At 48.7% G+C, this 23973-nt stretch overlaps 1 protein-coding gene across 1 annotated transcript in view; it reads left to right on the forward strand.

Annotated features, from left to right (window-relative positions):
* LOC138292914 (complement C3-like) overlaps window positions 1-23973 on the forward strand; it is a 2405892-nt gene that overhangs the window by 1852753 nt on the left and 529166 nt on the right. The window contains exons 31-32 of the mRNA XM_069231788.1: window positions 6670-6729; window positions 9218-9308. Coding sequence (XP_069087889.1) covers window positions 6670-6729; window positions 9218-9308 — 151 coding nt within the window. The remainder of the gene's footprint in view (window positions 1-6669; window positions 6730-9217; window positions 9309-23973) is intronic.

The following is a 23973-nucleotide window of genomic DNA, read 5'->3' on the forward strand; positions in this document are numbered from 1 at the left end:
CAATGGACGCCTTGAATGCCGAGACCTTATCTAGCGGGAGCCTACAGACCCCAGCTATTGAATCTAATTCAATGCCCAGGAAAGTGATACAAGGAGGGGCCCTCAGTCTTGTCCTCTGCTAACAGCACCTCAAGGCCCGCACCAACTGTTGGAAGCCCAGCAGGGCCTTCCCACTGGCTGGGGAACCCGGGGGATCCGTAAACAAGAAATCCTCTAAATAATGAACAACCCCGTCCGTGACCTCCAAATCCTTCACTGCACATTCCAGGAACCTGCTAAAGGTCTCAAACAGGGAGCAGGCACTGGAACAACCCATGGCCATGCCAAGATTGACATACAATTTCCCTTTGAAGGTAAAACCTAGCAAGCAGGTGTCCTCTGGGTGCACTAGCAGGAGGCGGAAGGCAGACTCAGTGTCAGACTTGGCCATCAGAGCCCCCCTCTCCAGCCTCTGCAGTTTGTGGAGTTCCTCATTGAATGTTGTATAGCGCATGGTGCATAGATCTTGAGCTAGACCATCATTTACCAAGGAACCTCGTGGGAAGGACAAGTTGTGAATGAGGTGGAATTGACTATGCTACTTCTTAAGGACCAGTTTAGGTGGTGAGCAGACCAGTGTTGTGGATAGGGGAGACTGGAAGGGGCCTGCCCATACATCCTTCATTATCTTCTCTCTAGCAATGCCAGGGTGTCAGAGAATTAATAGCTGATTCTTGGGGGGTACTGGAGTAGGGTGGTCACCTGAAGGGATGCAGAACCCATCCTTGAAACAATCATTGAACAACTGAGCACCCAATGTTTTTTATATTTGCTTAGAAGGTGAGTAAGGACATGCATATTGATAGGGAAGGGGAGCTTGCCAGACTGGACAGGGTTATCAGCTTTTGGGAACATGTTGCTCCTTAGGCTTTCCATGCTTCTTAAATCACTTGCTTTCGGGCTGTCCCTGAGTCCTGAAAAAAGAGCAAAGATGTTTAAACTTGCAAGCAGCCACCCCTGTTACATTTGTTCTCGTTTATACTGCCAGCAGGTGAGTTTTGTTGTCCCCAGGGCCCTTGTCCGACTAAAAGGACTGCACAGACTTTGACACCAAATGGGCCATGGTAAACTCTGAGTGCCAAATATGGGTCTCACTTTGGTTCCATGCAATTTCTGGCCTGACCGCTTTCATCTGCCTGAATTTAACATTGTATTGGAGTCAAGCAGAACCTTGAAATTCTGAGGCCCCACTATGAATCAGTGACATGTATGCAAATGGTTGGGGAGCGACAGTTGAGTGCTTCTCTGTCAAAATCACTGCATAGATCGAAAACCCTGTCACCTAATGCTTAAGGGACCACTCCACTCAGACCCTTTTTGGCTTATGCTCACCTTCTTTCCCTCCCTGGGTCCACATACTCGCCCATATGGATCTTCTCTCCTGTATCTGTTAGCACGTGCCTAGCAATAGCCGCAGGCAGGGCCAAAGTCAGGGAAGCTGAACTGGAAAACACTGGACTGACTAACAGTGGAGCCTGCGCTGAGATGGTTGACATGGGGGAGGGTGCTGTCAATGGGAGAACACCACCTTACCCTCCCACTGGATTTGCCTGGTTAGCAGACTGTACAACCATTGCCTGCCCAGCCTGCGCTGTGGGGATGCCGGAGGAAGTCATAGCTGTGCTCAGGCATGGCATTGCGGTGAGGTGGGTGACTGCACCCCCCCAAGTGATTGTGCTAAAGCAGGAGCCACACCTGCCTGAGGTGCACCCTTGCCCTGAGTAGTGCGAGAAAAGAGCACACTATTGTGTAGTACCACCCTCATACTTGAGCTGAACAGGGGACTGTTGGGGTCTTGGCCCTCATGGAGGATAGCAGGGGGTTGCCCTACTGACTAACCCTGACTGGAGGTGGTGGGCTGTGGCTATGTGCTGATCGTAGAAGTCCAGGGTTCCGGAAGGGCGGTTTTGTATCACAAAGGGGCTTTTTGCTGCCATTTTGGTAGGGGAGCAGGCAGTAGTTGTTTCTTCTCCAGTCTTTCTGGCAGCTTCTGGAGGGCTCAGTCGATGCCCTGGGCCTTAGCAATCTTCCACAGCTCACTGAGGGAGCAGAACTCTGCCTGGGTCATGGGGATGCCCAAAGAAGAGTGTGCACACTTTGGGGTAATGCTAGATGAAAGAACATGAAGAGCAATTAGATTTCACACCAGCAAAAAACTCCTGCCTCCTTGCCCCTGAAATTATGCGGAATGCTGAGTAGCAAGGTTCTTGAACACTCCAACGCAGTCGCCACGGTCTTTGCCCCTGCCCAACAACCAAACCCACAACCTTACCTGGATTATGAGACCAATAACCGCGAGATTTGTTCAAAAATTCCAGCTCACAAGCACACTAAGTGAAATAAAATAAGGCATGTTAATATTGAAAGAAGGGACAATAATAAAGACATTACCATCTCCTTGAGACATCCTTCAATGTGGTGAGACTGGAACTAACTCCTAGCACAAGCTGAAGTGCCACCTGATGTTTGTGCATGTTTGTTGGCCAATAGAATCCATGGTTACACCAAAACTTATAAAATGATGTGCCTTACAATAAGCTCCAGACCAGACATATAGGGGGTGATTCTGACCCCGCCAGGGTCGGCGGGAGCACCGCCGACAGGCCGGCGGTGCTCCGCAGGGCATTCTGACCGCGGCGGTTCGGCCGCGGTCAGAAGAGGCAAACCGGCAGTCTCCCGCCGGTTTACCGCTGCCCTTAGAATCCCTCATGCTGCGCCGCCATGGGGGATTCTGACACCCCCTACCGCCATCCTGTTCCTGGCGGTTCGCCCGCCAGGAACAGGATGGCGGTAGGGGGTGTCGCGGGGCCCCTGGAGCCCCTGCCGTGCCCATGCCAATGGCATGGGCACGGCAGGGGCCCCCGTAAGAGGGCCCCGCAAAGCATTTCAGTGTCTGCTAAGCAGACACTGAAATACGCGACGGGTGCAACTGCACCCGTCGCACCCCTGCAACTCCGCCGGCTCAATTCTGACCGCGGCGGTTCGGCCGCGGTCAGAAGAGGCAAACCGCCGGTCTCCCGCCGGTTTACCGCTGCCCTTAGAATCCCTCATGCTGCGCCGCCATGGGGGATTCTGACACCCCCTACCGCCATCCTGTTCCTGGCGGTTCGCCCGCCAGGAACATGATGGCGGTAGGGGGTGTCGCGGGGCCCCCGTAAGAGGGCCCCGCAAAGCATTTCAGTGTCTGCTAAGCAGACACTGAAATACGCGACGGGTGCAACTGCACCCGTCGCACCCCTGCAACTCCTCCGGCTCAATTCTGAGCCGGCGTCCTCGTTGCAGGGGCATTTCCTCTGGGCCGGCGGGCGCTCTTTTGGAGAGCGCCCGCCGGCCCAGAGGAAATGTCTAAATGGCCGCTGCGGTCTTTTGACCGCGGTGCGGTCATTCAGCGGCGGTACCTTGGCGGACGGCCTCCGCCGTCCGCCAGGGTCATAATCAGGCCCATAATGCCCTTGCAACTCTGGAAGTATTACTCAAGCCTCTCCTTAGGAAAAGTGGTGGAAGTGACATTTCAGGCAACTGCGATAAATAATGCGTTGTTGTACTTGCCCCTTAGCACTTCATTTAACATAGTGAGAAAATAAAGGTGACTATGTACAGTTTGCTAATGTAATTGCTGATAGACTAGTGCATCATGAACTGACAGACCAGTGCGATGTACCCAATATCCTGCAGTTGCTTGCACACAAGTTAAAGAGGCGATCCTCAAGACCTAGCCTGGGCATGCGGGAAGAGAAGAGGTCTGGTACAGGGGAGCGCAGGTTTAAATTGCCTCCTGAGCCCTTCCCCTTGCCTCCCGATGACGTCACCATCGTTGGCCCAACGTTTTGCTTCCAGTCCTTCAAGCAGGTCATTAGAATTTTTAAAGAATTTATAAGTTTGTGACCATAATTATCTGTAAAAGGGATAAAAGGGCTTCCACTGTGTGTACAATTCTTGTGTCTAAAGTTCTATACACAAAGGATTTAAGCACAGTACTTTTGTGTCCACAAAAACATTGGCAGTTGGCCACTACATTTGTTCTTTTTATGTGCAACATTTCAATGTTACTGCCTTGCGTCAATTGGCTTGTCTCCTCCATTTAGTTCTCAGGTTTTGAATGCGCACTTTGCACCGTGCAAATGTTGGAACAGATTTATGTTCAGACTCAGCTCCCTCCAATGGATCTTTAGTTCTGTTTGAGGCTAGACATTGCAATAAATACAGTTCAAAGAGGTGAAGCACATTATGCTTTACAATGAAGACAGAGAGTATTAGAGATTCAAACCATAAAGGCTTATTGAAGGATTTTCAAAGTTACAAGCTCATATCATTACATTAGTTGTAATTTAATGGGCAACACTTGAACGCATTGGTCAAAATAATTCAAAGCAAATCAAATAATAAGAAAAAAGGCAAACTGTTAAAAGTTTTCTCAATTAAAAGAGTAAAATCAGCTTTCCCATAAAGGCAACACCTTGAACTACTAAGCTAGAGAAGAAATCAGGAAAGTTTGTGAGAAATCAGGATAAAAGGTGTGTCGGCATGTAAAGCCTAAGAAAGGCAACAGCTAAGGGTTGGGCAAAGTTTCCCCTGAAAAGGGAGAAAGGCGTCTGCATCTACTTTGCGTTAGTTTAAAATACCCATTTAATCGGTTTGCTTCACCTACATACAGTTCCCATGAAGGGGACCAATCAAGTTAAAGTACATAATGATAAGACGAATGCATTATTTTCACAAGCTAAAGCACTATGAAATCTGTTCTGAGTGTCCTTCGCTCTTCGCTCTTCAGGTATCTACGCCATAAGACGATACATTCATTCCAAAGATGTTCTTTCTACCAGTTGCTCATTACTGTGTGCTTCGAGGATTGCCTAAAGTTAAAAATTCACATTGGAAAAGGGGAAATAAAAGTTGCATCGATAAAGTTGCTGGTAGAGCTTTTCTCCTGAAATGAGAAAAAAAGGAGACTACATAACAAGAAAGAATATGGCAACCAACATTAGCCATTTTATAATGCGGCCCATGTCAGCTACTATCAGTTAGATGTGGAAAATACACGGTAAATACATTTGCCTATTGCATGTTATTATCGCTCTGTAGGCAAATGATTTAATCAGGAAAAAGTTCCTTCAGTATGTTTTTTAATTAAACTTTGCTTTCTACGGAAATCTTTCATAACTATATTTTCTTTAGATACTCCTCAATCGTCTTCCCTTGATAACCTGCTTTATACTTGTTTATAATTAAACCCAGGCGAAATTACATTTACGCCAGTATAATCAGCTGTAATTTGCATCATTTTGAAATTCCTGAGACTATTTCATTATCCCACATCATCTAAGTGAGATTTGGGGCGAGTAAAATTCCTACTGTGGAAGCATGGAAAGAACGCACAGAAACCAAGGCCCATATTTATACTTTTTGACGCTAAACTGCGCTAACGCAGTTTAGCGTCAAAAAGTTTTGCGCCGGCTAACGCCATTCTGAAGCGCCATGCGGGCGCCGTATTTATTGAATGGCGTTAGCCGGCGCAAGCAGACCGGCGCTGCCTGGTGTGCGCGAGAAAAACCACGTACACCAGACAGCGCCGGCGTAGGGGGAAAATGGCGCATGGGCGTCTTAAAATGGGGCAAGTCAGGTTACGTCGAAAAAATCATCGTAACCCGACTTGCGCCATTTATTTTCGACGCCCATCCCCCATCAACATGACTCCTATCATTGTAAAGATAGGAGTCATGCCCCCTTGCCCAATGGCCATGCCCAGGGGACTTCTGTCCCCTGGGCATGGTCATTGGGCATAGTGGCATGTAGGGGGGCACAAATCAGGCCCCCCTATGCCAAAAAAAATTATTAAAAAAAAAAAAAAAAATACTTACCTGAACTTACCTGAATGTCCCTGGGGTGGGTCCCTCCAGCCTTGGGTGTCCTCCTGGGGTGGGCAAGGGTGGCAGGGGGGGTCCCTGGGGGCAGGGGAGGGCACTCTGGGCTCATTTTGAGCCCACTTGTCCCTTAACGCCATGCCTGACCCAGGCGTTAAAAAGCGGCGCAAATGCGCCGTTTTTAGCCACGCCCACTCCCGGGCGTCTCTTTTGCCCGGGAGTATAAATACCACGTAAAGGCCTGGGAGTCATTTTTTAGACGGGAACGCCTCCCTTGCATATTATTAACGCAAGGAAGGGGTTCACGCTAAAAAATGACGCACATTCCGGGAACTTTGGCGCTATTCGCCTCTAACGCCATAGTATAAATATGGCGTTAGTTGGCGTTAGTTTAGCGTCGAATTTGCGTCGAAAAAAACGACGCAAATTCGGCGCAAACGGAGTATAAATACGGCCCCAAATGTGTGACTGGCGATATTGATTTTTTTTTAGAAAAAAAATGTCCTAGTTTTCAAAGTGGCCCAACTAATTTAACGCTAATACGTGAGGTGCGATGCTAGACCAAAATTTCATGTAATAATATGTAAAATTGTGCAATGTTTTGGTCATATCGTTAGAGGAAATTACGTGAACTTCGTCCCGGCCTATTTATAACTTAATTAATTTATAATGTTACAATCAACATTTACATGAAGCTGAACCATCCGTTCCTATTTCAATGCACTTTTAGAACTTACTGAATTTTCCACCCCTAACCTCCCTCTTACAGGTCGCCGCTAACAAAGACATCAAAGTCAAAGTTACGGGTACGGGAACAGGTAGCTTAGCGGTAAGTGAGCTGCATGCTGTATTCTAGAAGTTATTTCAATTGTGAAGAAGAAAATGGAAACCATGGCCATCTCATATTGTCTATCATGCATTGTGCAGTAGGAGCATCTTGTTTCTTTTACTTTATATTGGAAGATCAGACGCCTCAGCTTGTGACTTAATTGTCAACGGTTGTAACAGAAGACAAAAGTTCTCATTCCAGATGACCGCTTGACCAAACTCTCTAGGTGGGCAAATCACCTTGCTTCAAATTATGTAATTTTATTGTCACATGTAATGCCTCCATTGTTGCTTCAAGCAGTGTCAACCAGTTACTAAGTACAGTCCAAGTGTGGTTGAAAACTAGCTGACCAAGGATGAAATAGCAACCAGAGGAAAAGTTAGGCTATGTTCCTTTATGAACATCAAGCATAGGCAAAGGCAAAAGAGCGAGGTGGCAGCTATGTGCGCATGTGAGCATATTCATGTTGACACTATAGTGCACAGCATGATGACATATGATTATGTATACTTCACTATGCATGCATGAGTATACTGCAAGACACATTTAGTGCAGTAAAAACAAAAAGACAAAATGGAGCACCCTGGATATTGGCAGCTACCTGGTCCTAGAAAAGTTGTAAAAAACTAAAAATTACCTTTTTAAAGGTCCACAACTGGAGGTGTGGGGGAGCAATGGGGGGACTGGTGGAGAAGTCACCACAGGGGGAGCACCAAGAGTGGCAAGAGGATGTCAGGCTGGGAGAAACAGTGGTGAGCAGGAAGTGGGGGGAGGAAGGAGCAACCTGGAGCACAAGAGGGAGGTGAGTATTGAAGAAGCAAAGCAGGACACAAGGGAGAGCCCAAGAAAGGACATGCACTCTAACAGAATGCTGAAAGAAAAAAGTAGTTCACTGAAGGTGAGCAGTGGAATGATACATCATCTAATCAAAAGGATGATAAGGAAGCTATGTTCCAGGATAGGGGCCAACACATGATGATGTAGGAAAGCCATCAAATAAGAAGCAAGAAAATGATAGTGAGTAGAAGTGAACAAAATGTAAGCAATGAGGTAGCCCAAAGCCCACTGTTAGTTTTCGTATGATCCACAACAGATCTTTTGACTGTATGCAAGGCTTACAATTTAGGAACATCTGTATAAGGGTGTGTAAACAAGTATTAATTTCTTGGTACAGAAGCCTTGTGATGTTTACTCTTTCAATTGTTTTGAAGTGCTGTAGTTAATTTACCTTATAGTCCTTCGCCTGCTTTTCCACATGTTTACTTTGTCTTGCACTGTTCTACCATTTTCTGGCTTTTTTAAATGTAATTTAAACCTGAGCTAGTTTCTGAAACAGGTGCGCCACAGCGTTCACTTGCCGCTGAAAATCTCCTTTTTGCCTCTCTGGACAAGGTGGTGTGAGAGAAATGGCAACATAGTAGCTACACAGAATTAGTGCACCCAAAAACCCTGATAAGATAAGACCCTCACTGAAGACTTCAGTCTTTGACGTACCATGAAGACTTGCTGGAAGGGGCCAATTAAGTGTATGTTGGTGGTGAAGGCTTTTAAGGATGGAAGGTTTGGAACCGCTTAGTATTTTTTGTGGTGTCAGTATGGCCAACTTTATTTGTCTGTTACAGACAGAACTTCAAACAATACTTTTAGCATATACCTAGAGTCGTTATTGGGTCTACCCCTTGTTCATGACTGGATAGCGTTCTTGTCTATTTCAGTTCCTTGCTCCTGATTTGATGGTTTATTTAGAATCCACCCTTGTTTATCATTGGTTCAGCCTGTCCTTTCACTGCTGAGATCTGAGAACAATTTTTCCATTTTGTCTAGCATTTGTAATTTACCATGCCATGAGACTGCACATCCCGCTCCTTCTGCTTTCTTTTCTCATGCACTCCTCAATCTCTTGTCCTCGCCCTCCCTTCCAGTCTCTCTATCTCTTCTTCACCTCAGTCACTCTCTATTCCTGCCTCCCTTTCCACTGTCTCATTATTTCTCTCTCCAACATGGACAAATGCTGTGATTCCATGTCTCTTTGTCTCTCCTCCCTTGCCAGTTTTTCTTTCCACTGACCACCACGCTCCACTATTGGCTTGGCTGGTAAGTTTGCACTGGCGAAACCAATAGCTGCAGCCATCAATCTTGAAATTGCATGTTCTATACTTCGAAGATGTCTGTCACGTTGCATATAGACATAACGTGGGGGTCATCCTGCAAGTATGGATTTGAATATTTGGCCATCCTCAATCATTTTTTTCTATTCTTGCAGGATAGGCCACAATGTGTCTACATGCAATGTGATGGCCATCTTGAAAGTTTGGAAAATATCATTCCATACTAGCCGACCATGCATTTTCCAAGGATTGAAAAGCCAGTAGCTGCAACCAACAAGCACTGGCTTTGCTAGTGCTTGTTGAAAGTTCTCATTCTTCATTCGTTCAGTAAAGGCTGTGTCATTCTAACCTTTCGAACTTTTCTCTTTCATGTACGACAGTTGATGACAGTGTACAGAGCTCTTCCGACTCCTGAAGCAATAAAGTGTGATGGCTTCACGCTGCATGTTAGCCTAGAGCCAATGAAAGATGGTAAGTTTTAGTGTATCGGTTCATTGTACCTGCTTGGAGAGCTGAAAGGTTGTTTTCAGGGAATGAAAGATGGTTTGGAAAAGAATTGCTATAAGTAGTAAATAAAAAAGGAAACAGAAATGCTGTACATAGCAAAGAAGAGAACTAGGTAAGTCAGTGATGTGAAGAGTGAAAATCAATGAATGCAAAGATTAAAAGGAGAGTCAGTGGAGCACCTCGCTCATGCTTGCGGGGATATTTTCCCAAAACAAATAATTAATTTCCATTCCCTGGTGCATTTAAAGAGCAATTAGGAAATAATGGGTTGCCAGTTGCTCTGGCCCTCTTATCTCGTTGAAGGCCTTATAATTCAATGCAGCAGGCCTAAAAGTTGAACTTCTTCGATGCACCAAAGTGAATATATCATTGTATTTATGATTAATGGACCATTGGAAGGTTTGTTGCTAGTTTCACAAATTGAATATAACTGGTGACCATACACGATACTATAATTTTCCAGCGATGTGTATATATTTATTTCTGTTGTTTTGGTTTAGTAATGCAGATATGCAAACTTTCATGTCTCATACCTGTAAAACAAACACTTTTGGAGGAATTGTGCCATATATTATAGTCTCAAATATTATAAATGATAACATGAGGTGGTGACTTGGAGAAAGCAAATCCTGGTGCTTCATTCACTCCCCTGCAGAACACATACTTAAAAATGTTTTTTTTAGCCTACCTTGATCATTTAGGGTTTGGAAGAACAGGAGAGTTGCTCTAAATTGTCATTTCTCTGACCCCGTTAAACCTGAGTTTATCTGCCTTATTTAGAGCTGAGAGAACCGCTATGTTTCCCACCACAGAAGCCTGCTCTGCTGGTGAAAATCCATCAGGTCATAGTGTTGGCCAGCCCACATTTTTTACCACTGTGTGCCATCACACATTTTCCATTCCCATGTCAGTCTTATGAGGTATGATGGTCAAGGGCACCGGGACAGAGGATACCAAACATTAGTCCTAATGTGCAGACAGGGAGAAATCTCCCTGCTCAAAACAGACGTTTTTTTTTTTTTTCTGAAACAAACTTTGGGAGGTTGTCTGGGGAAAAAAAAAGAATGCCAAGTGTCGGAGCCAATAATAAAGGGCAATTGCCAACCTACAGTGGGTCTGCCTCCAAGCGAATAGATGCACTCTAAGCATGCAGAACCATGTCAGACTGGCAGGGATCTCTAAGCCAATGGCCGTCCTCTTCATGTGGCAACTAACTGGACCTTTACCAACCCAGCGGACTGCTGGGCCTCCCACTCCGAGCATTTTACTTTTATGTACGGTGAGCAGGCGTCCCGGATTTGCCGGGACAGTCCGGGTTTTCCACCAGCTGTTTGGCAGATTTCGGGAAATGTACTTTATGTCCCAGTTTTTAGAGAGGGTCGCCTGAAAACGGTGGGAGGTGATTTTTTTGTGTTTTCCAAAACAGAGTTACTTAGCAGGTGTTATAAAAAAAGCAATTTATTTAACAATCATTACACTAGCTTTAAATACTGCTTTTTATTTATGTTCTAAAGGGCATATTTGTAGTGCCCTAGCGCCACCTTGCGCCACATTACTGTAATTGTTTTTGACGTTAATGTGGGCCATCGAGGCCGAAATCCCCGTGCCTTGTATACAGGCTGCATGCATTGTGCCACTCTGTAGACCTTTGCGTTACATTATGCCTGCATCAGGCATAAGCCCTTCGTGTAAAAGCTGTTCCAAAAGGAAAGTAATGAGAGGCACTACAATTCGTTCACAGCGTAAAGGATAGACACAAATTATATGGGCCTATACTTACATAAAGGCAAACCGCAATAAGATTGCAGGTATTTATGGAGGGCGAACATCGTTTTTGCCATTAGTTCATTTCCGCCAGGAGATGTCAGGACTGTGCTATTAAACACTTCCTCAAATCCGTCCGTTCGTCGAGGGGAGAACTGTTCTCCATGTATCCATAGACGGGGAAACTAACCATTCCAGTGGATTGTGATGTTTCGTTTAACAAACAACAAAGAAAAATCCACTTATTTCGTGGAGGCTTTTTCGATTTTGTGGGCGGAAACAGTCCTAACAGAACAACCTTAAAGGAATTCGCTAATGGATGACCTATGGAAGAGAAATATACCCTATAACCTTGGCCCAAAAGGGGACTGGGCAGCTGCAAGACTAAAGCATATGTAGTAAGACGGCCTTTGTCAACTGACATCGGGGGCACTTTGAATCTGGTTCACGGTAAATTTTAATACATTTAGGAGTCAGCAATACCCAGTTCAGGATATTCAATTGGATACATTTAAACCGGGTGTTGCATCACACTTTGGGGGTCATTCTGACCCCGGCGGTCTAAGACCGCCGGGGCCAGGGTCGGCGGGAGCACCGCCGACAGGCCAGCGGTGCCCTGCAGGGCATTCTGACCGCGGCGGTTCAGCCGCGGTCAGAAGAGGCAAACCGGCGGTCTCCCGCCGGTTTACCGCTGCCCTTAGAATCCCCCATGGCGGCGCAGCTTGCTGCGCCGCCATGGGGGATTCTGACACCTCCTACCGCCATCCAACCGCCAGGAACAGGATGGCGCTAGGGGGTGCCGCGGGCCTGCCGTGCCCATGCCAATGGCATGGGCACGGCAGGGGCCCCCGTAAGAGGGCCCCGCAAAGTATTTCAGTGTCTGCTAAGCAGACACTGAAATACGCGACGGGTGCAAACTGCACCCGTCGCACCCCTGCAACTACGCCGGCTCAATTCTGAGCCGGCGTCCTCGTTGCAGGGGCATTTCCTCTGGGCCGGCGGGCGCTCTTTTGGAGAGCGCCCGCCGGCCCAGAGGAAATGTCTAAATGGCCGCCGCGGTCTTTTGACCGCGGTGCGGTGATTCAGCGGCGGTACCTTGGCGGACGGCCTCCGCCGTCCGCCAGGGTCAAAATCAGGCCCTTTATGAGATACCCCAATATTTTATGCCATTTAGCATCATAAATGCCAAGTCTTTCTCCCAAGATTTCCAAAGGGATGTTCTGAAATGAGCCTAGTGATGTAAATAGGCTCCCTAGAATCATTTGTTCAATCTACTACCATCTCTCATAGTTTACAGAATCTAATATACCTCTTGAGCGATAGGGTCCAATAATTGAGTTTGAAATAGATGTTGGAGTACACGTTTGATCTATTCATAGGTGAGAGATTGGTCACGAGGAACATTATAGTCTGCCACAAGCATAGCAAACATCAAATAATTCACCATACATAAATAGTTATGCCAGTGTAGGCAGACTCAAGTTAGCCCAAGAACAAACCTGACCGGACTGAATCCATCCTATGTGGGTGGGGGAACCAAGCAGGAGAAGCGCAGGGGCATAGGGCGCTCGTAACCAGCCTTGTAATGCTTGTGTTTGGTTAACATAGGACAAGACTGTACAGACCAGTGTGGAAAAGTGTGTCCATGGGCATTTGGAGGGACACATTAAAGAGAGAAGAGAGTTGTCCTTATTGGGACCAAGGAACACTGATTCAGAAAAGCAACTATTGAGACATCCACTGCAGCTGAGCAGCTAAATAATATTGCTCAAAATCTGGGAGGCCTAGCCTTCCCCCCACCTCTGTGGGTAATTTCAGGGTAGATAAAGCCACCCAGGGCATTCTGCAACTCAAAGTAAGCTACTTAGAAACTTTTTGAGATCTTAAAAAAAAAACAGAGAGAGTAATGACTAATTGAAGATTACTAAAATAATATAATAAATGAGAGAGTGTCACCATGTTAATCAATCTAATCCAATCCATTACTGCCAGGGGGGGAGGTGACCAGAATATAACTTGTCCATGTAGCGCCCAAATGGCTCTGTCCAGGTTACCATCCTGCAGATCCTTGTGTGAGTGGTAAACATTAATGCACCAGCCAGAGAGCTACTGCCATGGTTTTACACAAGCTGTCAGATTTGTGTATCAGATGTGTACCCATTTACACCAGTATTGACCTACCCCCAAACATTATTACAGCTCGATGCACATATTCCTAAATGTTGGACTTTTGGCCATACGCATGGTCATCCCTAGTCTTTTTGCCTCCTTCCTCCTGGTTTTTCTGACCTTTTGCTGTTGGATCTAGGACTCTGAGCACTTTATCACTGCTGACCAGTGCTAAAGTGCAGGTGCTCTCCCATCTAAAGTTGGTATGATTGGCTTATACCTAATTGGCATATTTAATTTACCTATAAGTCCCTTGTACAGTGGTATCTCTATACCCAGGGCCTGTAAATTAAATACTACTAGTGGGCCTGCAGCGCTGCTTGCGCCACCCACTGAAGTAGACTTTCAAACCTGTCTCAGGCCTGCTAGCGCAGGGCCTGTGTGCGCAGTTTTCTGCCACAGGGACCTGGCTTCTAAATTTACTTGCCAGGCCCAGAACTCCCCTTTTACTACATGTAAGTCACCCCTAAAGTACGCCCTAGCTAGCCCTATGGGCAGGGTGCCATGTATGTAGAAAGGCAGGACATGTGCCATATTGCATGGCCTGTCCTGGTAGTGACAAACAGCCTAACTTAGGTGTCTCACTGCTGTGAGTGCTGCCTTCTCATAGGATTGCATTAGAAATGCCCTGCTTTATGTGTAAAGGGTATTGTCTGATTTATGAGGGGTAGCGTAGGCGTGTTTGGTATGGTTGTGATGGTGATAATAAATACTGCTTACTGGTGTGGGTGTATTTTTTATTACTATCACAGAAATGCCACTTCTAGAAAGTGCGCATTTATCTGTGCTTATAATTCTGGTGTTTTGCAGCTTGACTCCAATCCACTTCTGGGCAGAGTGACAGTTGGGGCTTTGTGCATACTTTTCAGACAGCCTGTACACAGGGAGGGTGGAGGTGTCACCTAGGTGCATCTGCATGCTGAATAGTCTTCCTGGGCTGAGAGAAGGGAGAGGCGGGGCACACCTACATTTGTAAAGGCTGTGCCCTGGCCTCACACAATAGGGTCGTTAACCCCCCACTGATGTTTGGAGCCTGTGCTGAAAGGAGAGAGGGGGCACTCCCAGAACCAGTTGTAATTGGCTGGAACCTCCTCTCCCTATCATTGTAAAACACTGTAAAAATGGACTATAAGTACAGGGGAATTTTCCCCACAATTTGGAGATGTTTTGAACTTACCTGGAACTGGACACAGATTACTGGAAGGACCCACCAGGGACCGCCATGGACTGCTGCTGCTGTGCTGACCTGTGACCTGCTTGGTCACTGCAAAGGACTTGCCACTAGCCTGCACCCTCTTTGCGCTGGCCTGTTGCTGGGCTCCCCACCACCTGTGGACCTGCTTCTTAGGACCTGATCCCCAGGGGCAGGGTGCTGTGGCCCCTGACCCCTGTAGCCATCCTCTGCACGGGGAGGGCCTCACTGCTCTATCAAAAAGTGGCGCTTCTAAGCGCTGCCCCTTGTGGTGCCTTTGCGCTTGAAAAAGCGCTCTACTGCAGGGAAACATCACCGCCGCAACCTGGGCTCTATTTTATGCAAAAGCGCTTTTAAAAAGCGCATTGTTGTGGCCGAGATTCACCGCTGCAGCCCGGGTTTCCTCGTTATTTCTGCACGTCGGAGACGCGCTGGCTTCGGTGCCCTCGGGGCACGAAGAAGCGGCGACAGAAACAACTTGGAGCAAGTGTGCTCCTAGCGGTGCCCCCGGGGCTAGGATCGCTCCGAGGAGCGCCCCCGGGGCACCAGAAGACCCTGACTTTAGGGCCGGCACTGCCGCAGCCTCGAGAAAGAGGAGGAAGTCGCCTGCCGGTCGGGCAGGATTCCCCGGGTGCAGCTGGGCCGGTTGCGAGCCTCCGGCAGGCTCAATGTTCACTCCAGGAGGAGTGCAGCGAGGGACCGAGGTTTGTTGGGCCCCCGCTCTCCTCCTTTGAGGTAGCCCAAGGCTAGGCGGGGTGGAAACCTCATCGGAGGTTCCCCGCGTCGCCGGGCTGCCTCGTCCTCCCTTCGGGGCTTTTTGTCTTTGGTTCCCCCTGCATTGGAGGGCCAGCGCAGGCCCAGGGGGGAACTCCTAAAGATCACGGGCCCCAGGAGGGGCCCATTGCAAATTGGAGGGGGTGCGTGCCACCCCCCTCTTCTCGCTCAAGTCTTGGGTGACCTTGGCCCCCGCAGGAGTGCCGGTAAAGGCCCGGGGGGGCCCCCAGTGATCACGGGTCCCAGGAGGGGCCCGTCAGGAATGCTAAGAGGGTGCATGCCGCCCCTCTTAGTCCCAAATGTTCACAGGAGGCCCCCGTTTTGCGCAGAGGAGCGCCGGGGGCCCCATTGGTTATTTTAGGCACTGGAGGTGCCTCTTCCATCTACCAGGTACTGTTAAACGGACCAATAGAATCATAATTTGAGTTTTTGCTACAGACTTGGTTAATTATGATGTATTGCCTACCTGTACTATGATGCTTTTACATATGTGTGCACATGTTCCTTTTATGGGCATGACTTGCTAATATGTTTCCCTAACTTGCCATAGGTTTTCTAATGTTCCTACTATGGGCGTTTTATGATATTCTTATGACAAGTGTTCTAATGTGATAACGTGTTTCCTGACTACTGCTTATGTTGCAGAATACTGAGTAACCTGTGTGTTATGTGTGACTACTGCTAGTTTGCAGAGTAACTAATGTGTAACGTTCTGACAACTGCTAGGGTAGCAGGATAGTACTGTTATGTGATGTTGGTCTGATAATTACGTTGTGTACAATACAGTATATTTTCATATAATCTGGTGTTGTGTTTCCTTTGTGGTGGGGATATTGTGTCACATGTATGTGTGTGTTGTGCGAACGCTTTACGCATTGCCTCCGGGTTAAGCCTGACTGCTCGTGCCAAGCTACCAAGGGGGTGAGCAGGGGTTATCTTGGACGTGTAACTCCCTTGCCCTGACTAGAGTGGGTAAGTTCTGCCTGGCTGAGGTGCATACCCTAGCCAACCAGAAACCCCATTTCTAACATTGGAAGTCAGCGGTGAGGATAGGACTTGCGCTTGCACAATACCATTGTGACTCATTATTTCACTACAAGGATTGCGTTTAGACCATCACATGTTTGGCTTCTCTTAACTTTCTCTCTTTGGTCATTTTTCCTGTTTTCAGTTCTCACGCTTGGGTATTGTGGTTGTCACAGTTGAGTTATTTGTACCTTTTCAAGATGGGGCTTACCTTTGATTTAGAGGACCTGCCGTTTTACACGCAGGGGGAATTAGAGGGGTTCTGTAGAGAGAGAGGGCTGCCTGTAGAAGGGGACCTCAGGAGATCTCTGAATTTCTTTGAAAGGTTTGTGACATTTACCCAGGGAGGGAGTGTGCGTAGGGGGTACCCAGAGGATCCTGAGTGTAGCGAGGGTTCCCAATGGGAGGGCTCCCAGACCTCATCCCTAGAGAGTGGTAGAGAGACTGATCAGGAGGGTGAGAATGACCGGTTGGGGACGCCAGTTGACAGGGAAGGCCCCAGTGATAGGGAGTCCCTTGCTGGGTCCAGTGTAAGAAGCAGGGCTACCTCTCGTTCCTTGACGCCTTATGAGCTAAGAGATAGGCGGGAAGAGAGGGACCTGAAGTTGCAGTTAGCGCGCCTAGCTGTTGAGGAGAGAAGGGCTGAGGTAGAGAAGGCCTTAGTACAGGAGAGAATGGCAGAGGCAGAGAGGGCCTTTGCCAGAGAAAGACTCGCTCTAGAGCGCAGTCTGAAGGTTCTGGACTCACCAGCGCTGCAGGTGGAGTCCAGTGGTGGCAGCAATGTACAGTGCTGTAGCGAAGATGTTCCTCACATACCCATAGATCTGGTACCTAGGTTCCAAGAGGGGGGTGACATACGTCAGTGGTTAAAGGAATATGAGAAGGCTCTGGTAGAGCGCAGGATCCCTGAGAAGGATTGGGGAACTGGCCTAGGGAGTTTTATTCCTGAGGAGGGGAGGGATGCCCTACTGACTCTAAAACAGAGTGACAGGGAGGGGTACTCCGCTGTGAAGAACGCACTGATTGTGAAGTATGGTTTTTCCCCTGAGGAATACAGAAAAAGGTTTAGGGGTGGGAAGAAACTGTCCCACCAGTCTTGGGAGGAGTTTGTGGAGGATTGCTGCATTGCTCTAGATGGATGGGTGAAGGGTAGCACAGTCAACAATTTTGAAGGGCTGTTTAATCTGATTCTCAGAGAGCACCTGTTTCGTTGTTGTTTTTCAGAGTTACGCCAACACTTGTCAGTGTGTGAGCTCTCTGACCCCAGGGAGCTCGCAAAGGAGGCAGACTTCTGGTTGCATACCAGAGGGTCTGGTGTGACATTAGGGGGTGTTCCTAATGAGAGTGGTCTAGGTGTTTCCCAACAAGGTGTGGTGGGAAAGGAATGGAGTGTCCCAGGTAGGTCCAAGTGGACTGGGATGGGTGAGGGACCCCATGTCCCGTCTCTGAGGAGAGGGAATGGGGCTGGGCTGAGGCCCAAGGTGCCCAAGATACCGCCCCAGGCCCCTGAAGGTTCCGTGAGTGAACGCCAGGAGATGAGCCTAACCTGTGCCGTAGGGCCAGCTGTTCAGAAGGATCCCATTTTGTCATTAGGACTTAGGCGGGTGGCTGGTGATAGCGTTCCGCCGGTCCTGGTGTCTGGTAGTCTCGCTCTACAGCGGAGGAGGCGGAAATCCAGACATAGGGTTGAGAGGGGGCTGCGGGCCCCAGTGGAGAACCTGGAGGGTCAGGGGTCAGCTCTGAGAGCAGAGCCCCCCAGGAATGACCTTGGTGAGACCATTTCTGGGCTGGGAGGAATCCAGACTCTGTCAGATGGGCAGAGGTCAGGAGACCTGCGCCAGCCAGACTCTTGTGTGGCCCTTGGGGAAGGTGTTTCCCTGGTGGGGGGTAGGTGTGCCCCCCAGGAAGTCCTGGTGCGCCAGGCAATGATTCAACCGCAGGGTGGTGACTCTGGGTTGGATGATCAGGTTCAGGGGGTAAACTCTGACCTGATGGGGAGTACGTGTGCTCCCAAGGAAGTCCTGGTGCGCCAGGCAGTGGTTCAACCGCAGGGTAGTGACTCTGGGTTGGATTGCCAGATTCAGGGGGTAAACTCTGATCTGGTAGGGGGTAGGTGTGCTCCCAAGGAAGTCCTGGTTCGCTGGGCAATGGTCCAGTCTAAGGGTGTCGTCCCTGGACTAGATAGACAGGTTCAGGGGGTAAACTCTGATCTGGTTGGGGGGGGGCGGTTAGTGTGCTCACCCCCCGTGTGAAACTTCTGGTGGCTTCTCCCGAGGTGGGGAGACGCAGGACTCTGGAAGTGGGGTTCAGGGAGGTGGAAGCCCGCCCCGGACCCCGGTGCAACCCAAGTGTCGTCCCTAGGTTGGGTGGTCAGTCGCCAGGTAGTGATCCTGGGCTGGCGAGAAAGTTGTGCAGGGCTGCTGTACTTAGCACCCTGGCAAGTGTGGATTCTGGTGATACCCCTCCTAGGAGAGGAGGGCGGGATCCTAGAAGGAGGGGTAGAGGGAGGAGAGCCTCGCCTCTAGCCCCTGTAGAACCTATGGGTGCGGACCCTAGGTTGGTAGATCAGTGGCAGGGTAGAGCCCCTGAACTGATCGGAAATGGAGTGGAGACAGGTTGCTTTGCACCTGGGGCTACCGCCCCCCACTCATTATGGTTTCAGAGACCAGAGGCTCCTAGATGGCCTGGGGCCTGGTTCTGGCCATTGGCAGCTAGAGAATCCCCGTGGGTTGGTCTAGGCTGCCTGGGACGCATTGACAGAGAGATCCCAGTGGAGTCAGGAAGGCGTAGAACTGGAACATGCCCCTGCTGTTGTGGGCCTGGGTCCTTGTTCTATCGCCCCAATCAGGAAAGTACATCAAGGTATTGATTGTTCTCCCCTGGATTTTGGCTGGTAGGGGGTTGTGTTGGACTTTTGGCCATACGCATGGTCATCCCTAGTCTTTTTGCCTCCTTCCTCCTGGTTTTTCTGACCTTTCGCTGTTGGCTCTAGGACTCTGAGCACTTTATCACTGCTGACCAGTGCTAAAGTGCAGGTGCTCTCCCATCTAAAGTTGGTATGATTGGCTTATACCTAATTGGCATATTTAATTTACCTATAAGTCCCTTGTACAGTGGTATCTCTATACCCAGGGCCTGTAAATTAAATACTACTAGTGGGCCTGCAGCGCAGCTTGCGCCACCCACTGAAGTAGACTTTCAAACCTGTCTCAGGCCTGCTAGCGCAGGGCCTGTGTGCGCAGTTTTCTGCCACAGGGACCTGGCTTCTAAATTTACTTGCCAGGCCCAGAACTCCCCTTTTACTACATGTAAGTCACCCCTAAAGTACGCCCTAGCTAGCCCTATGGGCAGGGTGCCATGTATGTAGAAAGGCAGGACATGTGCCATATTGCATGGCCTGTCCTGGTAGTGACAAACAGCCTAACTTATGTGTCTCACTGCTGTGAGTGCTGCCTTCTCATAGGATTGCATTAGAAATGCCCTGCTTTATGTGTAAAGGGTATTGTCTGATTTATGAGGGGTAGCGTAGGCGTGTTTGGTATGGTTGTGATGGTGATAATAAATACTGCTTACTGGTGTGGGTGTATTTTTTATTACTATCACAGAAATGCCACTTCTAGAAAGTGCGCATTTATCTGTGCTTATAATTCTGGTGTTTTGCAGCTTGACTCCAATCCACGTCTGGGCAGAGTGACAGTTGGGGCTTTGTGCATACTTTTCAGACAGCCTGTACACAGGGAGGGTGGAGGTGTCACCTAGGTGCATCTGCATGCTGAATAGTCTTCCTGGGCTGAGAGAAGGGAGAGGCGGGGCACACCTACATTTGTAAAGGCTGTGCCCTGGCCTCACACAATAGGGTCGTTAACCCCCCACTGATGTTAGGAGCCTGTGCTGAAAGGAGAGAGGGGGCATTCCCAGAACCAGTTGTAACTGGCTGGAACCTCCTCTCCCTAACATTGTAAAACACTGTAAAAATGGACTATAAGTACAGGGGAATTTTCCCCACAATTTGGAGATGTTTTGAACTTACCTGGAACTGGACACAGATTACTGGAAGGACCCACCAGGGACCGCCATGGACTGCTGCTGCTGTGCTGACCTGTGACCTGCTTGGTCACTGCAAAGGACTTGCCACTAGCCTGCACCCTCTTTGCGCTGGCCTGTTGCTGGGCTCCCCACCACCTGTGGACCTGCTTCTTAGGACCTGATCCCCAGGGGCAGGGTGCTGTGGCCCCTGACCCCTGTAGCCATCCTCTGCACGGGGAGGGCCTCACTGCTCTATCAAAAAGTGGCGCTTCTAAGCGCTGCCCCTTGTGGTGCCCTTGCGCTTGAAAAAGCGCTCTACTGCAGGGAAACATCACCGCCGCAACCTGGGCTCTATTTTATGCAAAAGCGCTTTTAAAAAGCGCATCGTTGTGGCCGAGATTCACCGCTGCAGCCCGGGTTTCCTCGTTATTTCTGCACGTCGGAGACGCGCTGGCTTCGGTGCCCTCGGGGCACGAAGAAGCGGCAACAGAAACAACTTGGAGCAAGTGTGCTCCTAGCGGTGCCCCCGGGGCTAGGATCGCTCCGAGGAGCGCCCCTGGGGCACCAGAAGACCCTGACTTTAGGGCCGGCACTGCCGCAGCCTCGGGAAAGAGGAGGAAGTCGCCTGCCGGTCGGGCAGGATTCCCCGGGTGCAGCTGGGCCGGTTGCGAGCCTCCGGCAGGCTCAATGTTCACTCCAGGAGGAGTGCAGCGAGGGACCGAGGTTTGTTGGGCCCCCCGCTCTCCTCCTTTGAGGTAGCCCAAGGCTAGGCGGGGTGGAAACCTCATCGGAGGTTCCCCGCGTCGCCGGGCTGCCTCGTCCTCCCTTCGGGGCTTTTTGTCTTTGGTTCCCCCCGCATTGGAGGGCCAGCGCAGGCCCAGGGGGGAACTCCTAAAGATCACGGGCCCCAGGAGGGGCCCGTTGCAAATTGGAGGGGGTGCGTGCCGCCCCCCTCTTCTCGCTAAAGTCTTGGGTGACCTTGGCCCCCCCGCAGGAGGGCCGGTAAAGGCCCGGGGGGGCCCCCAGTGATCACGGGTCCCAGGAGGGGCCCGTCAGGAATGCTAAGAGGGTGCGTGCCGCCCCTCTTAGTCCCAAATGTTCACAGGAGGCCCCCATTTTGCGCAGAGGAGCGCCGGGGGCCCCATTGGTTATTTTAGGCACTGGAGGTGCCTCTTCCATCTACCAGGTACTGTTAAACGGACCAATAGAATCATAATTTGAGTTCTTGCTACAGACTTGGTTAATTATGATATATTGCCTACCTGTACTATGATGCTTTTACATATGTGTGCACATGTTCCTTTTATGGGCATGACTTGCTAATATGTTTCCCTAACTTGCCATAGGTTTTCCAATGTTCCTACTATGGGCGTTTTATGATATTCTTATGACAAGTGTTCTAATGTGATAACGTGTTTCCTGACTACTGCTTATGTTGCAGAATACTGAGTAACCTGTGTGTTATGTGTGACGACTGCTAGTTTGCAGAGTAACTAATGTGTAACGTTCTGACAACTGCTAGGGTAGCAGGATAGTACTGTTATGTGATGTTGGTCTGATAATTACGTTGTGTACAATACAGTATATTTTCATATAATCTGGTGTTGTGTTTCCTTTGTGGTGGGGATATTGTGTCACATGTATGTGTGTGTTGTGCGAACGCTTTACGCATTGCCTCCGGGTTAAGCCTGACTGCTCGTGCCAAGCTACCAAGGGGGTGAGCAGGGGTTATCTTGGACGTGTAACTCCCTTGCCCTGACTAGAGTGGGTAAGTTCTGCCTGGCTGAGGTGCATACCCTAGCCAACCAGAAACCCCATTTCTAACACTAAAGAAGGGAATCAAAAGCCTTTCCAAGGTCAAGAGCAATACACATAGCATTTCGAAACAAGTCAGAGGCATTGCACTTAACATTCCATCCCTTGCGGAGATTAAGGGAAAAATTGCATCCTAGGACAAAACCTGATAGTTCGTCATGTATCAGCTGTGGGGGTGCAGGCAACAGGTGATGTTGGAAAGTGGATTATTGGTAAGGCCAGGTAGGTACCTACACTTAGCAATAGGCCACAAACCCCCACTATGTCCAGTTAAGGTCTCAGTAAATTAATCCTTGCTCAATCCTTGGTAGCTTAGCCCACAAGCAGTTAGGCTTAATTTAGGAGACAGGTGTGTAAAGCGTTTAATATCAAGAAAACAGTAAATAAGTAAAACACAACACACAATAAAAATCCAACACCAATTTATAAAATTAGAAAATATTTTTTATCTTTGAAATGACAAAAATACAATTTAGGGAACCGGAGATATGAATTTTTAAAGATTAAGTGAAAAAAAAATGCTTTCCAGTGTATAAAAACCAAAAGCACCAACCAGGACATCTGGTCGAACTCGACCGGGGAAAAGTCAAAATTTTAAGCTGATCGCAATGAAGCCCTCATTGGATACACTGAGCGGGAGGCCTCGTTTAAAGTTGTGCCTTCACACTTAGAAAATTCCTTGGAGATTTTCTTCGACCGGGGCAAAGTCAAAAGTTGAGGCCAACTGCAAAGGAGCCCTCCTCGGATACAGCACGCAGGAGTCCTCTGTCAAAGTTTTATCTTCAGACTTAGAAACCTTTCTTGAGCTTTTCTTCCCAGTGTTGGACAGTCCTCCTCAGCAAACCGATTTCGATGTGGCAGCGGCGGCAGATTGCCTTTCCCCAAGTCCTCGGTCAAATGCTGGAAGTCTGTGGCTCCGAAGCTTTTCAGAGGGGCAATAACCTGAAATTCAGGCGGTGCCGCAGTTGACGGTGGACAGCTTGACTCTCAACGTCAGGTCAATCCACTTATGTAGCTTTTTTCCAAAGTTGCTCCAAACTTCTGGATCTTCTTCCAGAAGTACGTTTTGGGTTCTCAAAGTGTCCCTAAACTTGCCCCAAGGTTACAAAAGCTTCCCAGAATGCACCTGGTCAAAATCCTTAAATGGCCACTGGACACTGGTCAGCTGGACTATTCTTGCAGGACTTGATGCTGGGACTTTGGTTAGCTCCTTTGTAACTGTAGCTTACAGGGAGTCCAATCCCAGAGGCGCAGAAACAAGGCAAAGTACTTTTCTTGATGACACCCAAAGTGTGAAGCTGGTGCAGTTCTTCTGAGTGCAGGGTCCAGGTGCAGGCTAGGGGTCCAGTAGGGCAGTCCTTCTTCTTTCAATAGCTACTCCAGCAGGGATATGAATTGTGTTCCTCTTAACATCCCCCTTTCCATCCCCTCTCCTAACCTAATCAGAGGGCTTCTAGCTGTCTGGGGCTACTCTATGGAGTATGTCCAGTTTCTGTCCCAAGTGGCCTTCCCTCCTTTAAAGACCAGTTTGGGTACTCTTCCCCCATCCTGTTCTGTCATCTGCTGTAGCAGTTCTCCACCCACCAAATGCATCCTTTGTTTCAGCCCAGGCCACTTCACACTTCATCAAAGCAGCCTGGCTTGGGCTGCCAGAGGCTGACCAATCACGAAAGGGCACCACAGGGCTGAATTTCTGTAACTTACAGAAACAGTTCTAAAACTCTTTCCCTGTTCTAGTTATATTACGTTCAACATTTGCAAGGTGTTAGATATATTATAATATTTAATTTGGTACCAAACATGCTAAATTTAGCTCATCCCTATGGAAAATAAGGCTTTATTACTTTAAAATAAAGTCTCTCC

The sequence above is a fragment of the Pleurodeles waltl genome, chromosome 4_2 (genome assembly GCF_031143425.1).
Source record: "Pleurodeles waltl isolate 20211129_DDA chromosome 4_2, aPleWal1.hap1.20221129, whole genome shotgun sequence".
In the NCBI taxonomy this organism is placed as follows: Eukaryota; Metazoa; Chordata; class Amphibia; order Caudata; family Salamandridae; genus Pleurodeles; species Pleurodeles waltl.